Raw genomic sequence first — 27,499 nt, forward strand, 5'->3', positions numbered from 1 at the left:
CCCCAACTCGCAGTCCTACACCTAGCACCAGACAGGCTGTGACCAGAGGGGCTGGGCATCAGCTCTTGGGGACACACCTGGGCACTGGTGGGCAAGTTGAGCTACAGCCAGATATGCACCCAGGCAGCAATGAGAGCCAGCAGTGCAGGGGCACCATGAGCACGACAGCCAAGAGAGGCAGGGGAAGGATTACTCTTCCACTCTGTGCTCACCAACACACTTGGAATACTGCCTTGAATGCAGGAAACACCAACAAAACTGGAACACATTCATGGGAGGCTACCAAGGCAGCAAGGCTGGAGCCATTTCCTGAGAGCAAAGGCTGTGAGGCCAAACCTGGTTCATCTGTGAGATGGGATGGCTTTGGGGGGCACTCAACAGCCTCTTCTGATGACAGAACAAGCTGTCTCCTTAACCCATCCTTACACTCTTCTGTATAGGATTAAATGTATGAATAAAAAAGGTGGAGCTCAAAGCAGAATATCATCAGTAATGAAGGAAACTCACTTGTACTCCAGAGTGGTGTCAAAGCAGCAGTTTTCCAGTGCATCCAGGGACTTCATTAGAACCAAGTTCATCTGTTGACCAGGCACATCACTATAAAACCAAAACAAAACAGAAACTAAAAAATCCAGAACTCAGCTCTGCTCTTTAAATCATACAGGATATTAAATATCTTGCTAAGATCGAATGTGCCAGTAAACAGAGTTTTGGTGTTTTTTTTTTTTTTTCTTTTGTAACAGGTTCTTATACTAGTCTGTAAGTAATAACTGTATGACTGGTTATTTTTGTCTTGTTCATGTCAACACTCACATACAAATAATAAAAACCTGTTCAGACCTTAGCATCCGGGATCTAAAAAACACACCTGACAGTATGTGTAAAAGAATGGCAGAACATAATCTCAGCTGAGCCTGTAAAAACTTCTAAGCTGAAAATTCACAATACTTTAAGACATGACCTCAGTTAATCTCTCACTCCACCTCTATGCCTAACTTACTGATAAAAAAGGAGGCATTTACATTTCACTTCAAAGACATGGTAACTCCTCTTACAAAATGTGTAGTTTTCCTAATGAACAGTACATCTTTAATACAAACTAACTCTACAGTTTCATAGATAAATGCCTGTAAGCTTTGCTGTTCTTGCAAATCAGTGTTCGGAAAAATGTGAATTTAAGCTTTGAAATTATGCAGGACAGTGGAAGAGTAAAAACTGAGAGTCTCTAAAAATATTTTAGATACATTTATGAATTTCAACACCCCCTGCCAAAAAAAAACAAAAGCCAAAATAAAGATTCAAACACTCCAAAATAGCAAGCTGATCTAACACCGTTCTCTTTAAAATCCTTGTAATGTTTGGGTGTAGCTCAGTTGTCACCACTGTCTAACCACCCAGAGATATGACATCCCCAAATTATTTGGCTGAGTTAGAGGCAGCAAGACATCAAGACACCAAAGCACGAAGATTAGGACAGAAGAATGCTGCACAGTATTTCATTGAGGGCAGGTGTGTTGGAAACATTAGTTTCACCGAGCAAAGTGACAACTGACAGCCAAGTCTGTCTGATACCTGTGCTTGTGCTCCACTTAAACAGTTATTACAGGCATACAGAATCCCTAGTAGTCAAGAAGCCAGCACACTATAAAGCCAAAGGCACTACTTAGTTTCTCTGGAGTCACGGGAAATTTGCAACTGAGGCCAGCCCCCCTGTAAAGGAGGCATTTTCTGTCAGCTTCAGAACACTTCTCTGTTGCCCACACAGCTGTACCAGCACACCTGAACAACAGCCCATTACGCTACTTCTGTCGTAGCTCCATCCCTGCACGTGTAACTCACGTGATGTAAGCAGGGACTATCCAGTGTCCAGAGTGCCACTCAGAAAGGAACGGATGAGAACTGTGAATTATTTTACAATTAAGTCTCCTAGGGCAGCTAGTATCCTTTTAAAACACACGTGGCTCTTCTAGTTGACCGCTTTGCATATGTACCTTAGGATATTATGAAAATCAGACATCCACCCTGAAAGAATGGCAAAACGTGCAGGATAGCACTGGGAGAGATGGTTCTTGAAGACTGATAATAAAAAACACCTTTTAAGAAATGTTGCAAAGCCCCTCAAGATTTTTTTTCTTATGACTTGTAAATACTTTAATTCCTCAGAACTTAAGACCTCATTGTATGAAAAAGAAGGAACTTATTTATATATCTTCATTACACATGGTGATCCTTACCTGACTCTTTCCTCATACAAACGTGAGATAAACATCCCCAAACCAAGGCCCACGTGGATTTGGACAGCTTGAGATTCATCAGCATTAGGTTTACCAGGTAGCCTGTCAGTCAGCATGTTCAGGACCTCCCCAACCTTCTCCTTGCATGATACAATGAAAACTGGCACCAGGAGAGACAACGCAGTGGCTGCACAGGAACGAGCTATAATACTAGAAGTATTTTCACCCAAATAGGATTTCTAGAAAAAGAGAAAAGATTTTTTTCTTTCTTTTCCTCTTGGGAAAGGGAAATGAAATTCCCTTTCCCAAGAAATACTCTCAGGAGTAGCACTCAGCACTTGAGGAATTTAAAATAAATACATATACAGCAAACAGCAGCACAGATGTATTGCTATCTGTCAATAAACAGTAATCCATGGAATTGCCTGTGGTAACTTTTCCACTTGCCTTACCTTGCAAGTAGCACAAAACTAACATAATTCGGAATACAATTTCTAAATGTAAATAAGATTGTTAAGTATAAAACTGAACAAAAGACAAGAAAGGATGCAGCTAGAATTTAACAGCTAGTCTGCACAAAAATACATTTGGTCTGTTTTAGTTTTCACCCTCCTTGCTAAAATATCCAGTAGCGCCAACAGAAGAGCAGAGGAACCATGCATGATGTGTAATTATACACACCAGTGTTGAGTTGGAAAAAGGACTACCTTAAAAGCATCACACCTAGAATGACAAAGTATCCTGAGATCTTACAAACTACGCAGTAGAGATGCCTTCTAAAGGAAAGATCCTTTACAAAGGTTTTTGATTCCTTTCCATTTTAAAAGATAAAATCCATAAAGCTACCTCTACCTAAGAAGCAATAGCCTGATTGTAAGTAATTTATCAACTTCCATGTGCAACTCTGAAAAGGAAAAAAAACCCCATCAGGATGCAAGGCACTTTGCAAGACAGTGACTTGTATTGTGTGCCTGAGAATTTTACAAGCATTAAGATTTTTTGAACAGCATTATTTTCAAAAGCAGAAGTCACAGAACTTGTCAAGAACTGCCAGTGCCAACCAAGTAGCTGAATCTCCTTATAACCAACCAATCAAACATTTATTTAACACCACACTTCATTTGGTGATCTATGGCTGCCACCAGTGATGACAGGAGTCATATGCCAGAGCTCAGACAGGTCCACTATTAATTTTCAGCTTTTTGAGGCTAACATCTCACCACTGGACTAAATGCAGTCATGAATGCAGCTAACCAAGTTCAGGTTAGAAAATGTTACGATACACTATCATGCTGGTACTTGGCCTTGTAGGACCCCAGGTCCCTTTCGCATCCGTGACAGAAAGAATCTCTGACCTAGTCATTTTGACCACTGATAGTCAAGAGCTAGCAAAACCTGTTCCTTAAGGTCTATACTGAGCTTTCAGTCCATCCCCAGATCGTACTTAAGAGCTGACTCGAGAATTTCAGGCTGGTTTTCACACTGCAGGCACACAAGATAAAACTGCTGCTGACCCTCAGAGGTTCAAGAGGTAATGTAAAGTAAGAATCACTGTTGCCATAACTATAAGATTTTGAGAAAGTATGCATTTCATAGCCCCAAGTAATGGTGTCAGAATCACTCAAAAGTCTGAGGAGAGTCTTCTCATGTTAGAAGGTTTTGTTTTTGTACATACACGCCAAATACTCTAGGTTTTGAAGGCTTTCTAAAATTTTTTTTTTAGAATTTCCTTTATTCATGTATCCCCACACATGCTTTTTACCATTTTGGTGGTAAACAAAAAAAACTCAAGGCAATCCCAAGTATAAGCAGCAAACACAATGAAAGAAAAAGAACAAAAGCAAGGAAAGTTTTGATTCTCTTGTATTACGACTATTACAGGGCAAAAAGAAGCAGGAAACTCCACACTAAGAACAACAGTTATGAAATACAGATATGTTCTCTTGACTTTAACACCACAACATGTACCTGGTAGAACCATGGGAAGACTTGACCTTTTGGTTGATAGCGACTATTCACAATACTAAAGAGGGTCTCTGTGACCATAGAAATCCAGTGTTTTGTGGGAAGAAAATCAGGTTCAGTCTGAAAAAAAAAGCAAACCCAAATATTGTTATTTTTTTAAAGTCAGGTCCTACCTGAACAGAAGCTCACCAGCTGATCTTCCATCTATGATCCATCAGAAATGAGACTGTCATTCTTATGTACAGTAAGTAGCATGATATCATCATATACTTGCCAGTGCTGACCCTCCAGATACTACTTTTGATATGGCACTATCAGAGAAAAGAGGTTGGCAGGGTTTCATTGCCCACTAGGTCTATCTCTTCTGTCAAAGCTAACAAATAAATGTGTTAGTCATCATGTTTCTTGTAAGAAGGTGCCTACACACTCTGGCTGCTTTTGTGTAGATCACACAGCAGCTGACAGACAGCTTTCACTGAGCATGGTGAAACTTGAAACATGCTGTACTTCATATCCACTTGCCAGCCCCACAAACACGCAGTCGTATCACTGCCCTGCAGTCTCCTGAGAGTGGAGAACCTTTCCCAGATTGACTCACCTCAGGCATCTCTTCAGTGTTTGTGGAAAGGCTGCTTTCGTATTTGGCTACAGCAACTGCAAGACCAGTTAAGGCAAAAATAGAGTTTCCTTTCACTACTGGGCTGTCTCTGGACAGAAAAAGGCAAACAGTTAAGAAGCATAACAGAGATGCAGGCAACAAAACATGTATCTCAGTGCAGGGAAGTTTATGCTACAGTGGTGGCGGAAGGAAGGCCTCCGCACCTAGATGCTTTGTTGGGCTGTCCTCTAGCTCAGCAAAAGTCTGTCACATTTCCTCTTCAGGAATCACAGAAAGAATAGGGGAGAGAGGCATTTCAGTCTTTTTTCTTCTTTGTCTTTTATATAAAGCCTAGCACACACAAAGTTGTAGAAAACCAGAAGCGTACTCCCACTATAATGAGGACTGACACCATGCAGAGCAAGTAGCACTCACAGAAATGCACCAGTTGATCTTAGGTAGTACCATCTCTACCCAGGACAACAGAAAAATTTCTTCCAGCAGAATGCTAGACAGGCAGGCACCACCTCACTGCAACAACATCTGTTCAGAAGATTTAGCAGAGCAGCCATCACTTAATTCCTAGCTTAAAATTTTTTTTTAAATTACTCTCCTCTGCTATGAACACATGAACATCATGGAAAATTAAGAGGTTTCAAAGAGTACTGATTTCTAATACAGTGAAAAATTTTACTTTTAAGGAACTCAAGAAAAAAAAACCTGACACCTACAAACAAAAGAGAGAACATAATCATGTTTAGTTTCATGAAAAGATACATCTTGGTCATTCCCAGAAAAATATATTGCAATACTATCTTGTGGGAACTCTCTTAGTAGTACAAAAGGAGGTGAACAGTACAACTGTAGTAGATAACTTGCAGTCTTACATTAGACCAGTACACAGTGTACTACAGTTTTTCCATCAATCTTCCATTTTTAAAAAATTCCTCAACTCTTACTGTAAAAAAACACCACAGAGCAAATTTAAGCATTTGTTCAAGATCCAAAGATCTCATTTTCACAATGAAATTGTTCTAGATTTCCAGTTTGCTTTTTAAATTAAGACACAGGTCTTTGTGGAATGTCATTGACCTCTTCTGTTTGGAACACCGAAACTATTTCCTTTCAGGTAAAAGACACCTACAAATAGTTACAAGTAGGTGCTTAGTTAAGTTCTTTGAAATCTTCCCATATTTCTTAGCTTAAAAAATCTCCTAATCTATGTATAGGACACAGATTAGCTGATGATCAGCTGTTTTTGTTGATCAGCTTATACAAGGTTACATTAAATGATGTACCTCAAAAGAGAGAAACTTCTAAACCTACACACTTGTAAAAGCTGGATGCTTTAAACTTAATGAAGGTAAAAATTATCATCCTAACCAGCCCCAGGAGGAAAAAAGAGCAGTATCTTACTCTTTACTGAAAATATAGGGGAACCCCCAAGTACTTTCTTAAAAGAAATTTAGTAAGCATGAAAAGTTCTATATATATGATGTATGCACAGGATTTCCTTCTGCTGTTACCTAAAGAAAATTCACCACTCCCAAATTAGGAAATGGTTTTACCTCAGCTATTTTTGGTTTGGACTAGATGACCTTTGGAGGTCCTTTCCAACTCAAAGCATTCGATCATTCTATGACTCTACTTTCGCTAACGAACTTCTGTAACTAAACTCATAAAGTTAACTCTGAGACACAGAGTATGGGACATTTACAGTTTATTCTGTTCCTCCTTTATTTATCTACTTTACTTTCTACTCCCTTAACACAGGTATTTACTGAGTTGCTAAAATACCAAACAGATCTTCAAATTTTATCCCTCTCACTTTTCAAGATGGACTGACATGTAAGGAAATGTTGGGAATATGTTAAATATCTGAACATATATAAGTTAAAAAAAGTTCAAATATTTACAGAAAGTCTCAATTAAAATCTCCAGAATTCTCAGAATTATTTCAAATGAATCTTATATATGTTTAGAAGAATACCAAGGTTGAAACTGCTGGTGAGATTTCACTCTAATTCTTTCAGTGATGGCATCTTTTATGATTTAAGATTTTCTAAGTATATGTTCTTATGAGGATTCATCATTTCTGACAGTTTTGCTAAACTTGGTGCAGGTGGAAAACTTCAGGTTGACCAAAGGCAAAGCATAAAAGAAAGCTAGTGGTCACTGAAGAACAGAAGGAAGAAGTCAAATCACTTTAGCAGACTATATAGGAAGGCGAAGACACTGCTGCCTGAAAGCCATGTACCAATTCCAACTGCAAACGTACAAGACTGTCTGAACATGAAAACATATAAATTCCTGCTTTTGGGAGTGTCTGGGCACAAGAAAGACACCTTAACAGAAAGTGGGACAGTTTTGAAGAGCCCATACTCCACTAAAGACCAGCTAGCTTCTAGATAAATGAGATGATTTGAGGCAAATGGTCTGCTAGTGAAAAAAAGGACAGATTCTTAATGCATACAGTACTACCCAGGCTTTACTCAAAAACATGAGGCATCACCCGTTCTAATACTGTCAGTGGTAAAAATCTCACAGCACAAGGTGGGGAAGAACAGCAGTCTTGTGAAATCATGAAATGGGCACATAATCAACTGTGGAAAATATTATCTTACATCTGCTAAAAAAGAGAACTCATTCTGTAACAAATTAGCAGCTCTTACTTGGAAGCACCTTTGATGACATCAGTCAACATATCTCTGACCCTGCAATCAAAACAGAATCAATTTACACCATACTCATTATAGTATAACATGAACTCCGCTATTTCCTCTTATGCCTCACATGTCCACTCTGGCTATCTCACTACCTATCAGGACACTTAGCACAAATTCATCACAAGTATTAAATATTTAGAAGTGGCTACACATCATAAAACATTTCTTTATGTTCTTGTGTGCTACCAGTTTATAAGGGGTTCTTATTTGACTTCATACCACTTTTTGTAAAATGTAGGTTCATGCAATAGCTGTAAATCTGTTCAATGAGTTGTTATACACAAGTTTCCAGATCACTGTGCTATGCCTTAGCATAATAAAATGAGAATGTTTTATAATAGGCAACTGTAACAGTTTATCCAACACATACTATACTCCTGGAAACAACTACAGGCAGTTAGGCTGTTACGCAGTATAGTAGCCTGAATCCATTAAAATTAAACTATAGGAGTAGTTACAATTTCTTACACATTACTGTAGTTGATTAATAATAGCTTAATTCTCTGCATTTGTTTAGTTTTGCATTCACATCAAGACAGAAGCAGAGATGCAGTGAGCCTTCTATATTTCCAGGTTTGGATGCTCTGTACTACAATGTACAGTACCATCCTGGCCATGACAGTCATCCTACAGAGATATGTTCCTGTCATAGTGCCACAACATGGGACTAGAAGACTAAAAATGGATGCCTCATAAAATAAGGCCATATGTTCTAAGATTGAGTTATACTCAGACTTTAAAAGAACCTCAGGCTTTCCTTCACAACTACACTGTTCTTGCACAGTTTCAAAACCGCCTACACTAGAACAATTAGACTAGCTCGGCAAATATTAATGCAGAATTGCATAGTACTTACATAATAAGGCATCAACACTGAAATTTATATCAAGCTGCCCACAATAAGGTTAAACCCAGTAGGCAAAATAAATAAATAATGGGTACCAAAGTTAGAGTCCATGAAGCACTGAACAATTAAGGGGTAACAGTAAAATACATGAGAGCTCACACAGGGCTCCCAGTTCATTTACTGCTTTGATTTCTCTACTGTTAAAGGAAACTGTTCATTTTTTACATAGCTTACATTAATACTGTTTAGGAAATACAGATCAGAAAATAGTTCAGGAGAAAATTAAAAATGCAGTATTGCTATAGGCATTCTTCTCACCTGGAAAATGTTTCCCCTTTTTCAATAAAGGAATTGGGCAGAGCAAACCCAGGAAACTGTGCCACTACAATCTCTTCTACAATACTGTATCATTCTGGATCTCACTATGAAATCCTCTAAGCTTGACTTAGCTTGAATAGAACAACAGACATAAATTTTGTACTCTTGTTGAGTGGGACTTAGTAACACCCTTTTGACCGAAATGGGCAAAGAGCATTTTGGTTTTGTTTGTACAGACTTTGTTCCCAATGCACTTCTGAACAATCACAGAAACAAATATTTATACTGCTCATGGATCTGTAGTTTTTTCTCCATGAAGCTTCCCACTTCCTACCTTGTTAGACCATGCCTAAATCCTGACAGACTGAGAGACACTCCTCAGCTGACTGAAGTAGTTGAGGATATGGAATCAGGGTGTGAATGATGTGCTTGGTTTTAAACAACATCCTCAGGCTCAACATTGCCAACTTGCCAGATGAATCGAGGTGTGTCTCAGTTCACTATGACATGTATCCTACCATGGCTTATATTTCTTTTATCAAGCTATTTTTCAGTGAGACAGTTCACTTAATATCTACAGCTAAGTCTTTGCATAATCCTTCTGCTTTAACATGACACAAAATAAATAGTTTTCCATTCCTTCCAGCTGCTCACCCTACAAAGCTTCATACACTGTAGGGGGAAAAGTACCTGGGAACTCATGTGTGTGGGGTCCTTACAGACAGTTACCCAGCAGTCCTTTTCTTTCTGCTCCCTGCCACCTCCTTGGTCACTGTATCTGGTATTCATTAGGGTTTTTTTCCTCCATTAGTGCTAATACAGTCTTTAAACTTGCAAAACTAAACACGTTAAAGTCTTGTCCTCCAATGCTCCCTCACACGCCATTAGAAATCACCAGGGACAGACAGGCAGTTCCTTACCAGAGCCAGGCTGTAAACAATTTGTGTTGCACCTCTTCAGGATCCTCTTTTCTGTGTTTTAACTGCAACTCCAGCTCTGCCTGCCTTCCCTGTAGAATTACAGAGTTAAGTCAGAAATGGATCTTTCATGGCCGTAAATCATTAAGATTTCTACAGAAGACACTTAAGTAATAGATATAGCCATTCACTTGAGGGCTACTTCAGAAGTGAAATTGACTGCTTTTCATACGGGATTTCACTGTAATTCACAAGGCATTAAGTAAAAGAATTCATAACTTTTTATTCTGAGTGAGGAAAACCAGCTGCAGAAGGCAGAAACAGCCACAGATACACATCTCCGAGTGCAAGGAGGCACGTTTCCTTGGGAAGTGGTACAACAAGCAGGGAGTAAGAATTAGAGGCCTGCTAGCTAACATGGATTCTGACAACAAAACATCACTATCTTGATTCACTACTTAAAGCAGATTACTCATCCTTTTCCCTTCCATGCCTGCAACTTCCTTGTGACCTCCCTACAGTTCTGTTCAGACACAGGAACAGTTCTTTCTGTACGTCAAAGGAGATTATATGAATTCTGACCTCTAAAACTTGTTATATAAACATACTAAGCAGCTTTGCTTTACTGTTCTGTTTCCAGCCATAACCCAACTGCATCTCAACTTATTTAGGTTGGCAGTTACTGCTCCTTATTAAATTATTATCTTAGTAGACCTAACACAAGACACGACTTTCAGGTGTCCAAAGGGAAAAAAAAATCCTCACACAAGCGTTTTGGTGAACTGGACTCTATGAATGTCTGCCAAACTGTAGAAATCATTACTCTACTAGCTTTTCTCAGAAATACTACTCATACTGTAGTTCTTTTGGCCATCCCAGATTAAATGTATTATAGAAGCATAAGGAGTAAGCCGGCCTTCAGTAAGGAACTTCAGAAGCAACAGAAACAGGCTCTGTTGCCCTGTAAAATGGCATGAAATCCAGGACAGGATTTCAGAAATAAGTCTGGTAGATGCCAAGCTTCTCATGAGATCTTTTTTCAGAGGGAAAGCAAAATAGAAAAGTAATTAAATGCAAGCAACAATGGCCCCCTCTGCAGTTATGACCTAAAAATTACAATTTGAATAGTTGCTTCCTGCTTTGCAATGGGGCTGGCTCAGCTCAGAAACTGATAACTTTGCTGATGGCCAAGATAACATTTGTTATGAAAAATGTTAAGAGAACCACATGTTTTGCTGCACAGCAAAACAAGAAACTGTCAAAGATTCTAGAATTCCCTCAGCAACCTGAGCTGCTCATGCTGAAAACAGCTGATGAGGCCTGGAAATAAAAACAAATAAGGCCCCCTAGTAGGACAACGAGAGCCTTCTAGAAGGCAGCTATTTGTTAGGAGTTTTTAGATCATTTTCCTGTTGAAAAACCAAATGACACTCCACTGCTTGGGATATTAAGCCAGCTAACCTAATGAGAGGTTCTAAAATAATTCCTAATTGTTAGATAGGGTAGAAAAATCAAGTCAAGCTCTCTGCAGTGTGACAGCGCTACATGCTAATTAAAAGAAGTTCTATTTAATGAATCATTCCTTGATTCTATTTAATCAAATTTAATTCTAGTTCTATTTAATGAATCATTCCTCTGTCTCCTTTGTGATAAGATTATTATAAAATCTCTACCCAAAATAATAGGTTAGAACTCTAGCTAAAATTTCACATTCTAAAAATTCTAAGAATTGACATGTTCCGGAACTCAACATAGAAACAAGACTGCATGAACCCAAACTGCAAGCAGCAGTAATAATTCTACAAAGTATCCTAGGCTGCACTACCATTAATTGAAGACACATTTTAATTTCCTTTTAATAAATTTTATCATTAAATACTTCAAGCTTTGTTTTTAAATTATTGCAACTTGCATGGTTACATGTAACTTGCATGTTACAAGTAACGTGCTCTTGCTGGTAAAAGGAAAACTCACACCACCTGAATGAACAGTGCTGTGCACAGTATTATGTACGTCAAAATTACCTGCAGGACTGCACTGTAGGTTCGACTCATAAATGCCAGCCAGGACTGTGGCAGGATTATGGAGCGGTGCCATTCAGAAGGTTGAATGTTAGCCTGTGGAACACACCAGAATGGGGAGAAGCCATTACATTAAGTCTGACATATCGAGAATGTATGTTCCACAAGTTGTGAACTGCAAACAGTTATTTGCACATGCCTATAGGACATTATACACGACACATGGCTGTAGGAAACTAAGATAATAATGTACTTTGTTGTCCTCTCTGCTCATACCTATAGGGAGTTACTTTCAACTTTGTTACCAGGACGGAATTTGTTGCTTCAGGAAGTTCAATAGATAACTGATCCCAGAGACAGCAGCAGAATTCTATGTGGCAATAAGCACAACGCTTAGTAGCGCTGGTAGACAAAACTAGGTACACAACAAAGATGTCAGCACAGTTTGTTCATCATAGTTTTTGTAAACCTTAGGTGCTTCTAAAAGCTTTAAACAGACACTTAAAAGAAATACAAGTAGATGACTATCTAAATGCAGGGGAGATGATTCAAAAGGAGTTGATATCCATGACTGGCATATATGTAACTATGTTCGAGTACATAGTTCAAACTAAAATGTGAATTTATGTACTAATACATCTATACAAACAATCTAAAAGTCAACCAATAAAAAGAGATGACCTACTCCACCTCACAACCAATACAGTTACATCCTGCATAAAAAGTAGACATTTCATGTTTAAATGTCTCAATAACACTAGTCCTTCCTTTCTAGCCAAAACTTTATTCACACACCCCTCTCACTTCTGCTCATCAATTTCACCAACATATTGATAAGCAGTCATGGCTCCAGTCAGGCTCTGTCTGCCTTAGGTTCCCAGGGCAACTGCAGCAACTCCAGCCTTCCCCTTTGCATCTGCTCTGAAACTATTTCCAGCTTGTGCATTTAGATTTATCCAGTCTCACAGTGATCTGTGAAGTTCACCACGCAATCCACACTTGTGCACCAAATAGCAAATGCAGGCCTTCAAAACTCTTCAGGTGGTCATGCAGGAAATACAAACCTTAGGTGTACTGTTACATTTAAGCAACTAGACAGCATGGTCTAATCAGGGATCTATTATTGGCACCTTGCATACCTTATCTAAAATTTGCAGATGTGCTTGATTATCAACAGAACTGCTGAGCAGCTTTCGATTCATTAACTTTCCTCATGGCAGTAAGTATTTTGCAAATATGTGCAATGAGAGGCAAACAAGAGGGAGCATCTCCACGTAACAAAAACCACCCAAGTAAATTTCATCTGTCCTGAAAATGACTGGACATAGTGCTGAAGATCACTACACAAGCAGTGCTGTTACCCACTATTTCAGTGCAGGAAACTGGCAGTCTTTACTTGTCCTCTCTCACTGGATCCGTAACAATAACTACATTAAGCATTAGTTAACTAACACTAGCAAGTGTAGACACAGCTGACAATAAATTAGGTTCAGATTCTTCTGAGTGCACAATTTAGGTATAAGAAGATACTGGCCGGGTAGGAGGCGCCGGGAAGGCGGCTCAAGGGGCTTCTGAAGCAACGCTGTGTAGCTGTGAAACACTGCCACACTGGAACTGGATGACCCTAGGAGGCAGCACAGCCAGACCAGACTTCCCAGTCGCTTTCAAGGAAGAGCTGCAGCCTGATATCTGAGGCAGCAAGAAACAGCGTGAGCTAGACAGTGACCTAAGGCCGTTGGTCAATGCTTATGACAGACATGTCTCCCTGAAAAGGCACAGATCAATGGACTGTGTTGGCCAAAAGCCAAGATAGGGAATGCTGTCAAACCACAGGAGATGCTACTCTTGCACTTCTACACTTCTGAATACACATGGTCCAAGTTTTGAACACTTCTGTGTGACTGGAAAAGTAATTTCAAGCAAAATTAGAAGTTAATTCTCCTTCTCTAGTGCACTCCTAATAAAAATCAAACACCACTGCAAGATCTGGATGAGCTTTCTTTTAGCACTGGTGCCTCTGTGCTGCCACAGATCTCTCTATGTGGTCCATTCGTTTTGCACTGATGTGCAGCCAGCAGAGGGCACACCAAACAAATTCAGGAACAGCGAAAGTGATCATGTTTCTGTTGCTTCCCAGGGTAACTCACTGACACAACACTGTCCAAAGAACCTAGAAACTATTATATTGTTAATATTTATTAAAATATTAATCTACTAATCTATCCATCTTAAAATCTGCAGTACAGCAGAGAGACTGGGAATCCCAGTAAGCTCTTTAACTAATTACAACGCTTCCATCTCAACAACCGTGCCAACTCACGTGGTCCCTAAATGCAGTTCATCTCTAACAAATATGTAGCTGTGAAAATGTGTTTTAGACAATACCCCTATGTCAGTGAAATGTTTAGGCATATATTCAAATGCCCTTCTCACATATGGGACATATAAATGGCAGCCGCAGTGATTCCATAAATAAGCGACTTGCATGCGTACACTTCCAAATCTTCCCTCCTAGCAGTCCTTGATGAGAAAAAAAATAAAATTGTCTTTCTCCAATGCACATTAAACAGAGGCAAAAAGCAACAATCTGTCAACAAACTTCTTCATGAATACTGTTTCATCGTGAAAGGAAATGCATTATGTAAATTCAGTAGTGGAAACCAGCAAAAAGTAGTTCATAATTTGAACTGCATCCACTGAAATACAGCCAATTGTGTCCAAGAAAATCCAATTATCATCTTACTTGCACTTCATGTACAAAGTTTGAATAAGCCCTTGAATCTCTTGATTACATTAAAATCAAACCGGGAAAGAAATGCACAGAAGGAGCTTTCCACTTCAGTGCTGAAAGATGCATGTCACCACAGAACACCTAATGAAAACAAAATAGAAGCAGGGAATGCTTCTTCCTTGAGTATATGGCGTGCCTAAAATGACTACTATTTGTACAGCAGTATTTAGTACTCACCACTTGCACCCAATTTTGCAATTGTGCTTGTAAATACTATTAATTAAGGCAAAATAACTGTGCTATTCCCAACACAAAGAAAGCCCTTGAATAAAAAGAAACATGCAAAGGCAAGACCATCCTTTAATTTTAAAACCACTGCACCAGTTCAGACTGCCAAAGCCATCATTTACCACATCTGTGTAGCAAAAGCAGGCTGCCTCTGCTTTTTGCAAGTGGCATGAACTGTTCCCTTCACCTCCACTAAAGAAACAACAGGTAGCTGGCTGAAAGCCTAGTAACTTTAACCCAAAACATATTTACAGAACCATCAAAACATATGGTACATGATGTGAACATATGTGACTACTCATCCTCATCCATTTTCACAACAGAGGCAAGTGAAGCTGATAAGAGATTATTTTTATAAACTTCTATGTACAATTACTCTCAAAACTGAAACAATCACAGGTAATTGTTGGCTAATCTAGCCCGGGTCACTGGAATAAACCTCAAGGACTTCTTGTACAGTATGATCCAGGCAGCCATAGAGAAAACAAAGAAAACCCATGGTCTATGTGACTTCTGACCATTGTAACAACAGTAACTTACATGTCCTCTCAAAGACAAGTTAACAAGCTCTGTTTAATAATCAAAGAGCACATGCCCATTTCTGAGGGGAAGACGATCTTCCTCTTCCAAGTCAGCAGTAACTGGTAAAGAGCAATACAGCATCTCAAAGGCACCACTGTTTATTAACGTGTGTTCTGCATCCCATGAGATACCGGTTCAAGTAACACTAAAAAAAAAAGCCTTCTGCATCTTAATCTGATATTGCTGACAGGTGCGTATTTCAGCTGTATATTACAATGCCTCGCCTCGAATAGCACTTAGGAGATAAAATAAGTCTGGCCCATTAAGGCTTAACAGTAAATTACCTTTTTTCATCGTTGTTGTTACCGTTAGATTTGAGTGGCAGCTAAACTCAGGTATTTGGTATTTGTATGCTTTATATACTTTTAAACGTGCAAGAAGAAATTCTTTCCTCTGCAGACAAACTTCATGTAACTGGGTTTTTTTTTTTTTGGTAGCAGTAAAGAATCTTACAAAAAATGAAACTGGTTGCCTCAAGTCCCTCCCCATGCCTCAGCTGTCAAAAAACTAAGTGTATTAATGGCAACTAAGCATACGCAAACACAAGTAGATAGAGAATCTGTAGATTCATCTTCTAGAGATGTAAGCATAGATCAAATCATTGAAGAGATAAAAATATTATCTCAGTATGGCAACTATATTGATGACTGTTAGTCCGTAACTAAGGAAATGCCAACTGCTGGTGATTTTTAGGGCGAAAATAAATGAATACTTGCTATCTCCTAATTAGATGTAATTTCTTGGCGTTCACATGCACCTTGGAGTTTTCTTAGAGCTTTATGCCGACTGTGATGCTCTAAAGACAAATTTAAGTCTTCTTTTTAATGAAATGCTTCTTTACTTAGAAAGTCACTATAAAAGTTACAAAAATACCCCAAAATATAAAGGGAGTCAAAGCAGTGGCAAAGAATTGTCATTTTGGTATTTAAAACAAAAAATAAATAAAATGTGCTGTGTTGAACTCTGAAGCAATGGCTGCAAAACCAGCTAAATTCCTGCACCCACTGCTGGGAAAAGATAAGCCTAGATCCTACTACATTTTGTTGGATTCTGTTATATGACAGCTTTATGGCTTAAGCTCCCTGGTTTTACTGTAAAACTCTGCTCTCCAGAAGAAAACTGAGGACTGAACAAACACTAAGGCATGAAATTTGTTCAGATGAGCCCAAGGACTCAGCTCTCTTCCAGTCAAAGGACCAAATATCTTTTTCCTGATAACCTAACTCCAACTGTCTATGTACGAGAGATTAAAAGGGAAGAATAACTTTGTCTTTTAAAGCAATGTAAGCTGAGAACTGAAATACTGATATATTTTTATCAGAATTTTATAGTTATTGTGAATTTTCACTAAAAGGTGCAGTTAAGATTGAAATTGTTTTGTGTTTACGTTTATATTTCAATTGCATTGGCATTTCCTTTATTACACCTTGAATCAATTCACTTTGTCAAATACTGAGATACTTAATAAAATAGCTCTTCCTCCAGTTCACTGTTACGTATACTATATATATGTATACTATAATACTGTTATGTATTCACTAACCCAATCCAGTCCACTGCATTCAATTCAAACCCCATGCTTTGTCAAGCAAATAATTTCAAGGTTGTGTTTCTATGAAGCACAAGAAAAGAAATTTTTTTAATTGCTGCTGGATGTGATAATCATTGCCAGTACACAAAAATAAATAATTTAATTTTTTTGAAAAGGATTGTATTTGGTGCCTCAGTAGGGCAACAGGTGAGTGTTTACAACATAATAGTTTAGAACTGATTTTCATCCCACTCTGATTTAGCTTACAGAACACTTTAACACATGACATTTTATTTTAATGTAATTAATTATGTTTTTTTCTCCAGAATTTCTAGCACTGAATGCAGGTCCCACTGAATGAGGCAACTACATAGAAGGCAGAGCTTTTTTTGGTGGATGCTCCACAAGCTAAAACTTCATATCTTGTTATTCTAAACCTTCTCCTCTGACATATTTTGCAATATGTTTGTGGATTTGCCCTGGTGCTCTCCAATGGAGCATCCAACAAGTTAGAAAACATTCATAAATGTACTTGCACACTCCTGTGATGATGAGGGGTATTATCTCCAGTTTCTGCTTTCAGTCTTTAGTAGTAAAGATGCCAAGATGGAAAATATCAATTAAATTTGCATATATCATTAGATACTGGAGATCTATGTTTAAGGGTGGTTTTTTTTTTTTTCTTTTTACTAGTTTGAGAGAAGAACTTGCCATCTGAAGGAATTTATAACACTATTGACACTGTCTTCATAACACAGCACTAGGGAGGGATTTCTACACCCCAGTCCAACTGGTACAGATTGGCTTTCATCCTTGCATCTCTTGGTCTAACTTCTACTGGGATCCAATCGGTGTCTGTGATCACAAGATATGGTTATTACTTTTCGTGGCTTTCCAGTTCAGAAGGACCAAAATTATAAGCTGTTGCATAATAGGTAAAGAAAAATAATGTGCATGCTAGCACTACTATTAGCATGTAGTATTCAGCAGATGGTACAGAGCTCAAAGACTACGCTAGGTGGAAGTGGCCAGTTTCAGCACAGTACACATTCACACCACTTGACTGGAAACTTCCAGCAAACAATGCTGCAGACAGGTTTGCTGGGGAAGGAACTAGTTTGTTGGCTCCAAAGAGACTGAGAGAGCGAACCTGTACAAACGCAGTGTAAAGCAGCAGGGAGCCTGAACAGATACCAAAGCCAGGAGGGAGCCATGCAGATGCATCACGGGATCAGAATGTAGTCCCCATGTATTTTCCACTACAGACATCCATGTCCTGTGTCAAGTTTTCAGTTTGTAAATGAAAACTCTCCAAACCCTGTGCACACAACCTTCCCAATCAAACCCTGTGCTGCTACCCTATGCTTATTTCATAAATGGAGGTGTTTGGTGTCAGGGATTTTATTAGCATCATAAAGAACTGTGCAGCAGGTACCCCCCACATCTGTTGGGTGTTGATCACAAACCTAAACCAGGATCCAGACACACTCCTAGCTGCAACCTGTACCTCATTCACTTTACCTCTTCCAGCTTCTGCAGCAAGTACAGTACAAATGTTAGATAAAACACTTCCTTTTATTACATAGTTCTGGTTCACTGTCAACACAGGGTCAATCTTGTGCTTTGAAGAAATGCCTCCTCTGTGCAAAACAGTACAAAATCAAATCACTTTTAACAGCACCAAACTACCTGTACAAGGGACAGAGAGGAGGAGTAACAGGACTGCTTAAGCTTTTCTGCCCTTGAAAAGTAGAAAAAGAATTGGCATTGCCATGGGGTGGGGAAATAAATTAAAATGTCTAGATATTATATTTTTTCATTTCTGGCCTAAGACTCAATCTTATTTTGACAGAAGGTTTTTTAACAGTTAAATATGCTCTCTTGCTCATATCAGACTGATATAATTAATATATTCTTGTTTAAGTCCTGTGAGCAAAACCTTTCACACTCTGATGCATGTAATTAACCTCTACAGCAACATAAAAATTATCATATTAACAGCTTGAACTTTTAAAGAGATCAACAGACTTCCATTTGTGTTAATAACTGTGCTCATTGGCATAAATTTGGAAAAGGAACACTTCCCTAGATCCAAGTTTAACTACTTATTTTGTTTTACTGCTCTCCAAAATTCTAAACTCTATGGAAGACTTTGTTGCAAGCACTTGATTTTCTGAAATATTAACCAGAGTCTTATTTCATGCCCTTTTTCCAAAACCACAAAGGTACCTGCATGGTTTCAGTGATGTAAGCCTAATAGGTCAAGGAGCTGAAACGTTTAAGAGACTTTTTAAGAATAACACAGCAAGTCTTAGCAAGTTGTAGATGTAGTTTCTTCACCGAGTCCAACCATTGTTCAGACACGCTATTTACCTAGAACTGGTTATGCACAACAGGTACAAGGCAGGTATAGTAGTCTGCAAGGCAGATAAAGGCAACGGTCAACTTCTGTTGGTGAGTTTTGAGATGAGGTAGTTCAGAGGTACTGATTTGCAGAAGAGGTACTTCAGCAGTGACCACTTTAGAAAAAAGAGTACTTAAATGTTAATTCAAATTAGCTGCCCTTCACAACAACTTTAGAATTACAATACATTCATACACACCATTACTAGCTGATACCAATTCCTAATTGCATGAAAACATGAGGTAGTAAAGCAGGGAAGGAAGCATAATGCTTCTCAAAAGGGAAGAAAAGCCAACAACTTACCTCATGAATGAGGGCCACCAACATCTGCTGGAAACTGCGTCCCCGGCTGGCCAGAAACCGATTAATAGGCTTGCCATCTTTGCCCACATGGATTGGAAGGTCGTAACACAGCAACATGCCAGCTTAAAGAGGGAGGGAAGGGGAAAGGAAAAGTCAAGACCAATACCCATGTTAATAGTTCAGATGTCTGGCTTAAGTCAGTGGAGAACCCAAAGCAAAGTAAAGTAAACTTAACAAAGCAAACAATTCAAAACTAATGTAAGCATATGCAAGTGGTGTAAGACATGGTTGTTTCTTTAACATCCACAGATTGACAGAAATCTTTGGGTCAAAGCATGCATACTTGTCTGACTTCCGGAAAGTGACAGCTTACCCGCAAGGCCCGGTGTCATGCCTGGCTGTTTGTTCCTCTCATACATTTTCAACAAGAAGTTTGGAACACCTGCCATGGTCTTCCCCTGGTCTGAGCGTGCGATCCCCCCTCTCAAGGCAGAATGATACACGCCACGGGGCATGTTGGTCATCTCCTGTCTCACAAGTGATGATGCAAACTCTTCAAATGCTGGATGAAGTGCAAGAAAATGAGCAGGGAGGAAAGATACTACCAGAGCCTGATGATAAAGAGACCAAACAAATCCTGGAAAACCCAAAAATGACACTAGTGCTTCAGGGGAGATATGCTTAGATAAACCAGTAAAGACTTATTTAGATGAAAGCTCAAGGTCAAAGAACGGAGAAGTTTGTAAGTCTCTGACACCACACTTGGTGCCACTGCAACTCCAAAAGGCTCTGAGTAAGCCATGTCAGATACTAAGGCTTAGGAAGAAAAATACTCTTAACATGAGCTGTTCATCACATTCTTTGACTGCTATACTTACAACACTGGCACACGCTGACAGAAGGACAATGAAGAAATAAAGCTGATATTTACCAACAGAGTGAAAAATATTGTCTCTAAACCCAGGCTGTTCATAAAAGAGATTTAAAAGAAGTACAATGCAAAGAGGCTAGATAGAGTGAGTTCATGTATATGCAAAGAGGGGATACAGAGAGAGGTTATTACCTTGACTTCTGTTACCACAGAATTAAAATTACTAATTAAGTTCTGTGCTCTCAAGCTATGTATTTTTATAGTCTAATGAAGTTTAAAATTATACAGAAGTAATACGTTGCTCATTTGTGAAGTCAATCTGAAGCAGCCTTTACAGCCACATGTTAGAAAAAAGGGCTGTGTTTCTGGATGTACCTGCATATGTGTGCATGGTGCTTGTTACCGCATCAAAACGGAGTCCCAACATCGTACTAGCACCTTGCAAATTTGATATGTTTAGAAGTCTGCTAGTGCTTTTGGTATACAACAGAGTTTTAACGGGATTTATAACAACTACGCTTGAAACTTTGGCATACAAGTTCCCAAACCGCATGCAGTCCTGCTTTGGCTGGGAACTAGAGGACAAAGGAGACAAAAGGGCACTCGTCCTTTCTGGGTCCAAGAAATACCTATGGCAGCTTGAATTAAAATAGTTTTATACTGGAGTTTCTTCACACTTCCTATTTCCAGCAAGTTTTTGTGATTTTCAGCAATGCACTTTCCCAATTCCATGTCACAGTGGAGAGCAGTCTAAATCTGATAGGTTTTTGTAGCATGGAAGGAAGAGCACTTAGATGTAGGGATTTTATTTTTCTCCACCTGTAATGCCAATGCTCCTCCAACAAAAACCTCAGAATGGAGTTAGCAATTTTCACTTCAGTGATTCATACCAACTATAAATCTTTGTTCCCAGTGCTCAACACTGTACTCTTCCAACAAAACTAAACGTATAGATATAAAAACACTATCCACCTACTTGCTCTAGCCTTCTCTAAGAGCTTTTTTCTTTAGGGTGGCTAGAGCAACAAAGAAGAAATTCTCTGAAAGAAAATACAGCTCCTTCTCTGCTGGTAACCATCCACACCAACAGAGACACCCTAGCAGAGGTAACACCACTGTTGTCGTATTACCACACTTGCTAGTCATGTCAAAAGACTTAATAACTACAAGTCATTCAAAAGCAACTTGAGGATCTAGGCAACCCAAGGATCTAGGCTGCCAGATACAATGCAAAGTAGAAAATTTGGATAAATGTAACAAAGCACCTAGAGGTGCAGCAAATGCTTAAAGATTTAAATTATTAAAGAAGAGGGAGGGATGAAAAAAAAGCAGCAATTCACAGTTTAAGGAATCAGCAAGGAAAAGCAGGAAGGGAGATCTCACAAGCAGCAAGTTAAACTTCCTTCAGAAGTTTCAGCTGATTTGGGGTGCAGTAACAAGGACTTTGGGGGAAACTGAGAAATGGAGACCGTCACCTTAAAAAGCATCTTGATCCTTTTCTTTCTAAGCAGTAAGGAAGTTATGAATTAATCTCAATAATGTGTAGTAGCAAGATTCCAGCAAATGAGAGGGTACAGATTCAGCTCAAATAGAACAGAGACTCGCGGATCTTGGACTGTCTTGGACATAGTCTCATGAATCCAGTTCCATACCCTTTCAGTGGAGCAATTTACTCACAACTGCTCCTGCTGGCCACTGAAGCTTTTGCTCCGCTTTTCGGTATTCTGTTCAGTGTTAACTAGCAGTGTTAGAAGATGAACACATCTCTGAGGGAGAATCTACTCAGTGAATGCTTGGGTTGGGAAAGCTATTTGCATATATGTTTTTATTACCGTCTGCATATGGATCTTTTTATTCACTCTGCTCTCCCTGAAGTCCACTGTGGTCTCCCATCTTTCTGGTAAGTTACTCTATCTCAGCATCCATTACACAGCTTGAGTTTTCTGCCCAGACACGTCCCTCTCTTTCCTTGAAGTAGGTTATGTCAATCTTCCCCACAAAGCTTCCAGAACTTACAAGTTAGCATATGTGGACTCTCTAGGTGAGGGCTGCACATGATCCAGACTCCAATGCATGGAGTATTCCATTGGGGGAAAATACTAAAAAATACTACTGCTAGTACTATCTCATGGCAATGTTACAGGTTACAATCACACAAGATTCCAGGCACTCTGCAGTGAAATAACAATGCCTGAGTCCATGCACTAACTTCATAATCTTGTAACTGCATGTGAAAGACAGCATTAATGAGAATAATGAAGTGAACATTAAAAATCCCAATATTACAGGTGATTCAACTGCACAGGTGTCAGAACAGGGGCATCAACCAGAGACCATTTGTGGAAGCATACTTCAGTATCAATAAGCATCATTAAAGTGAAGCATGAAGCACAGCACTAATAATAATTTTATTCAGTAGACTTTCTACACAGCATATTTAAAATACTATTAATACTCTATAGAACGCTACAGTTTGGGGTTTGGGTTTTTTTCCTTCAGTCTGTGCTAGGTTAAAATACAGAGCTCCCTTTGAAAACACTTGCTTAGTCCTCCCTACTGGAGTTGCATTGTGATGAAACAATGGGTGCTTGAAGCAAATTATAAGAAACTGGCTTTTCCTATAGGACAGATAAAGACTTTTAAGTTCTTACAAGCATTTTTTTGCATCTTCAGGACTTCCAAACCACTGGCTTCCTAAAAATGCGCTGGGGCTTTTGTTTTCCTCTGAACTTTTACTTTGTATTTTATCCTGTATATTTGGTAAGATATTTTTGGGTATGGGGCAGACATGGAGGGACGACTGCATTTTAACAAGATACTCCACTGTAAGAAAGCCACATGTGTGTACAGTCACTGTGATTATAAATCTGCAAAGTAACTTCAAATACTGAATACATTTTACCTCCTAAAACAGAGGTTGGTGTCAGAGACAACAGCTTGATATACGAAGAACCTGGAATTAAAAGATCTGCCTCCTCCTCCTCTTCATCTTCATTCATGTCTGCCTCCTCCAGTGAATCAACTACTTTTGGTCGTGCCTGAAAGATTAAAAAAAAAAAAAAAAAAAAAAGAAAATCAGCACAAAAATTGCAAATCCTCATTACCTTTCAAGATTCCAAGTGTTCAAAAATACCAACTAAATATGACACATTTCGCATTTTGTTAATTCCATTCCTTTTCATTAAGTTGAAATGATAAAAGCTTTGCTTCTACTTGAATGAAAAGCAAAACTGGCTAATAAAATTCACACGAGTATGTAAAACCATGTCTGTAATGGTAAAATCAATTGTGATATTTGTAGACTGAGCTAGTATTACTAAAACTTCTTTTTCAGTCTGATTCTTCTCAGAGCAAAACAACATTTTATATTGGCACTTCAATATACAGAGCATCTCTGCCAACTGCTATTTTCCCACAGTAGTTTTCAGAATCTGAAAAACTGCAACACATTTACAATGTTTTCGACGAAAACATATTCACTCATTTACTAATGAGCGTAAAGTAACAGCACCAATAATACACAGCTATGTACTGCTGTGAAAGACTTAATATTGCAGCAGTGTTTAGAGATTTCCCTCACTCCATCCTGTGCTCTTCTGTGCAAAATACACTTGATTTGCAAGGTTTATGCTGAACTCTTCTCTTGGATTTATATAAAGCAAGTATGTTTTTTAATTTTATATTTGCTTATTCCAACCTTTTCATAATACCCAGTTACAACACACAAGTGGAGCCAATCTTGTAATAATGTGGTAAATAAAAACTTAAAGAAGTATTTACTATGCCATAAAGTGCCAGTGGACTACTGATGACTGCCTAATAATCTTAAAATTTCATTGAAAAAAAAAAAAACAAAAACACCAAAACCAGAAAAAAGGTGCACAGATGACCTTATCTGTTCACCTTCTTGCACACTTTCATTTTGTAGGGTTATTAAGTCAACTGATCAGACTGAAATCTCAGTGTTTAAGATCCCTCTACATACTTTAAAAGCTTTCCAACAAGTACCTCATTTCCCTTTTGGCTGCCTTTAGCAACAAAAAAGGAAAATGTTGTGCTGTAAAAGTTCAGAACAGAAACACAGGAGAAGTTTTCAGCTTAATTCAAAACACAGCACCTACTTTTCAAACTGGCTCGCCCATTTCAGGAACAAGAGCATTAAGCATGACTGTGACTGCAATCAGTACTCACAAAAGCTATTTAGTGTCAAGAATCAACTTCAAGCACTAACAGAAGAGCATAAAATGTAAATCAGGCAAGCAAAAGAAATAACCTGCTGATTTAACTAGTTAAAGAAAAACTGCCTTCTGACTGCATAGCCTTCACTCAGCCTCCATTGGTGCCATTTCCTTCTCATAAATCTTAAGTTATGCTGATCATACATAATATCCTATTTCACCAGCAGAAGCTCATAGTCCTTCTGTGAGGCTCTGATGGTTGTCTGGTAGAGATGGCATAAAGCCTTGTTTCCCTTCCAAGAGGATAAAACCCAACTCAGATGAAAGTGTCAGATGTTCTCACTACGAAGCATACAATGTTGCTACCTGTTCAGGAAGATGAAGAACCATATATTCTTCAGAGCCAAATGATGCAAGTGATTTATAGGCTGAAATCGCTACAACAGCATCCTAGAAAATGGACAAGAAGAAAAAAAAAGATCACAAGCAAAGTATATGGTATCACTACCTACTGAAAACCCCATGTACAAAGAGCTTATCCACTAATCACTGAATGCTGAAAAAGACATTAACATTCTCCTGAGGCACACTCTTAACTGCTTACTTTATACATACAATGCAAACTAGCAAGACCAATTATTTAGGCTTAATAGCAACCACTCTAATTGCCACACTCCATTACTGCTGTGAGGGTACTTTATGAAGAAACATCTAAGCTATATTTAACCTACAATACTTTGGTTCCATCAGCCCCGTGCTGATGATGGTCCAACATTCACACCAAAGAACTGACTTAGTTATCTGCAGCTTTGCCAAGAATACTTCACTAAGTCAAGGCTGAAGTCTACCAGAGGAACCAAACTAGTTTGTGTTGTAATTCTCCTTGGAAGCATCAGATGTTAGGACCATCAGGTACCACCCTTCCTGTGCCCTACATAGCTTCAAAACCGGTGTTAAAATGGTCAATGGCAAGAAGAAAAGCCTACGAGAAAATGAGACTCCTGCCCCTGATTACCTTGTTTTGACAAAAAGGTATAAAACTTAACATCCAGTTGCTAACACCATGAACTAACATTTTCAGTTGCATCACTTACCTTGTTTTGTGTGTTGTTCCAAAGGAAGCTGACGACTTGAGCTTTGAATTTCTAGAAAAGAAAACAAGACAGGCACTCAGATTTTCCTTAACTAAATAAGCAGTTGAAAGAAAGGCAGCTACCTGAAACAAACTGCTGGCACATGAACATGGACTGAGCTAGGAAAATGCAGGTGCACTGGAAGGAGCACAGGTCTTAACTGTAGACACATTCACATGTCCTCACATTCTGAGAGAGGGAAGCCTCTGATCGGCCTTGCACTGGAATTTCTCAACTATTTCCCAGGATTCATTAATGTAAATTAAAATTGTGACCCTGTATGGAAATTTTCATTATAACTCACCTGAACTGGGCCATGGGTGGAATTTGGTGATACTAAAACCAAGCAGGCACATTTATAACTTTTATACAAAGCTACGCTAAAAGAAGAGACTCACCTTAGTCGCTGAGTACATACCTCATATTCATTTGTATTCACTGTTAATGAGGGAACCAGGGCAAACAGTTCATTCAGTGCTTTTAAAATTAGGGGTCTTGTATCACAACTCAGCTTTGGTGACAGAGCCTTCCATGTAGAACGGATGCAAACAACCTGGAGGGAAAGTGGGAGTCACCATTACTAACAGCAAGCTCAACTTGAACAATATTTCTCTCCAGCACTTGCCTTCTATCTTCCTACTTGGGAATAAGAATTAATGTAGGGTTCACAAAAAGAACAAAAAAGCAAGCCCATTAAAAATTCATTTGTATTAACAGTCACACAGTACATTAATTGACATGATGCAATAATACTGCACAATACGCTACCAGATAAAGCAGCCAGTAGGAATAAATAGCAACCACTAATTGCTGGCAATACACATAAAGCTATAGATGTACCTTCACACTACTGCTCTACTTTGTTTGTTCCAATTAGCTTAAAAGAAAGCTGTGTCTGGGAGTACAATGGGATGAAAGCTACAGAAGAAGCTATGTTCCCTCCAAACCAAAATGCCCTTAATCTCTAAGCACAGCCAAATCCAACAAAATTTGCAGAAAAAAAGAATATAAAGCTGCAGGAATCTCTTAGTGGTTGGGAAAATGTCAAACTAAAATAAAGACTAATACCATGGATTCATTAGCCCTATACTAGGCAGGTCAGTTCTTACAATTTACAGTGACAGAAACCACTTCAATGAATCAGAAACTAAAAAAAAAAATCTGTCAGGAAACCACAGATCATAGTAACATCATGCTTCCAACTGTACTTAGACAAACTGTGAAACTGGTTTGAAAATCAAAGACCTTACTTTTATTCTGTTAATAACGAATTTGGGGTCTTGTAATTTGCTTTCCAAGTCCTCAGAACATAGCAAGTTCAGCCTTTAGAATCTGCCTTCCCAGTTAAATTGAAAGCAGAAAGTTAGCAGCTCAAATTGCTTCAGATACACTTTCACAATCCCAGCTATAAGGTCCCCAAGAAAGAAGGGCAAGTGTAGGGGAGTAAAAAAGAAAAAAAAAAAATTCTTTTTTCTTTCGCTTTGTTGTTTGGGTTAGGTTGGTTTGTGGTTTTTGTTTTGTTTTGTTTTGTTTTGGTTTTTTTGTGTGTGTTTTTTTTTTATTTTTATTTTGTTTCATTTTGGGGTTGGTGTTTTGTTCTGTTTTGTTTTTCCTTGAACTCAGGAAGCCAGTATTTGTTTACTGTACAAAAATATTCTGAAAATTGAAGTAATTTGTCATTACAGGTCATAAAACTAAACAGTCTGAGCACCTTTCACACTATAGCTCTAAGGCTGGTATTTATTTGCAACTTGGAAACCACTGGGAAAAACCAACAACAAACAATGAAATCCTCCAACAACAAGGTAACACTCTGCACAGAAAGAAGTCTAATCTGCTCTTTAATACCTAT

At 38.6% G+C, this 27,499-nt stretch overlaps 1 protein-coding gene across 1 annotated transcript in view; it reads right to left on the bottom strand.

Annotated features, from left to right (window-relative positions):
• Positions 1-507: 507 nt before the first annotated feature.
• The window catches only part of FOCAD (focadhesin), a gene marked incomplete at both ends in the record, with an annotated part of 73,827 nt that continues 46,835 nt past the window's right edge, over positions 508-27,499 (bottom strand). The window contains 13 exons of the mRNA XM_008944671.1: positions 508-597; positions 2,235-2,473; positions 4,203-4,319; positions 4,798-4,906; positions 7,470-7,511; positions 9,609-9,697; positions 11,630-11,722; positions 19,466-19,587; positions 19,839-20,027; positions 23,239-23,374; positions 24,881-24,964; positions 25,609-25,659; positions 26,066-26,200. Of these exons, the coding sequence (XP_008942919.1) occupies positions 508-597; positions 2,235-2,473; positions 4,203-4,319; positions 4,798-4,906; positions 7,470-7,511; positions 9,609-9,697; positions 11,630-11,722; positions 19,466-19,587; positions 19,839-20,027; positions 23,239-23,374; positions 24,881-24,964; positions 25,609-25,659; positions 26,066-26,200 (1,496 nt within the window). The remainder of the gene's footprint in view (positions 598-2,234; positions 2,474-4,202; positions 4,320-4,797; positions 4,907-7,469; positions 7,512-9,608; positions 9,698-11,629; positions 11,723-19,465; positions 19,588-19,838; positions 20,028-23,238; positions 23,375-24,880; positions 24,965-25,608; positions 25,660-26,065; positions 26,201-27,499) is intronic.

Source organism: Merops nubicus, unplaced genomic scaffold (assembly GCF_000691845.1).
Source record: "Merops nubicus isolate BGI_N331 unplaced genomic scaffold, ASM69184v1 scaffold4567, whole genome shotgun sequence".
In the NCBI taxonomy this organism is placed as follows: domain Eukaryota; kingdom Metazoa; phylum Chordata; class Aves; order Coraciiformes; family Meropidae; genus Merops; species Merops nubicus.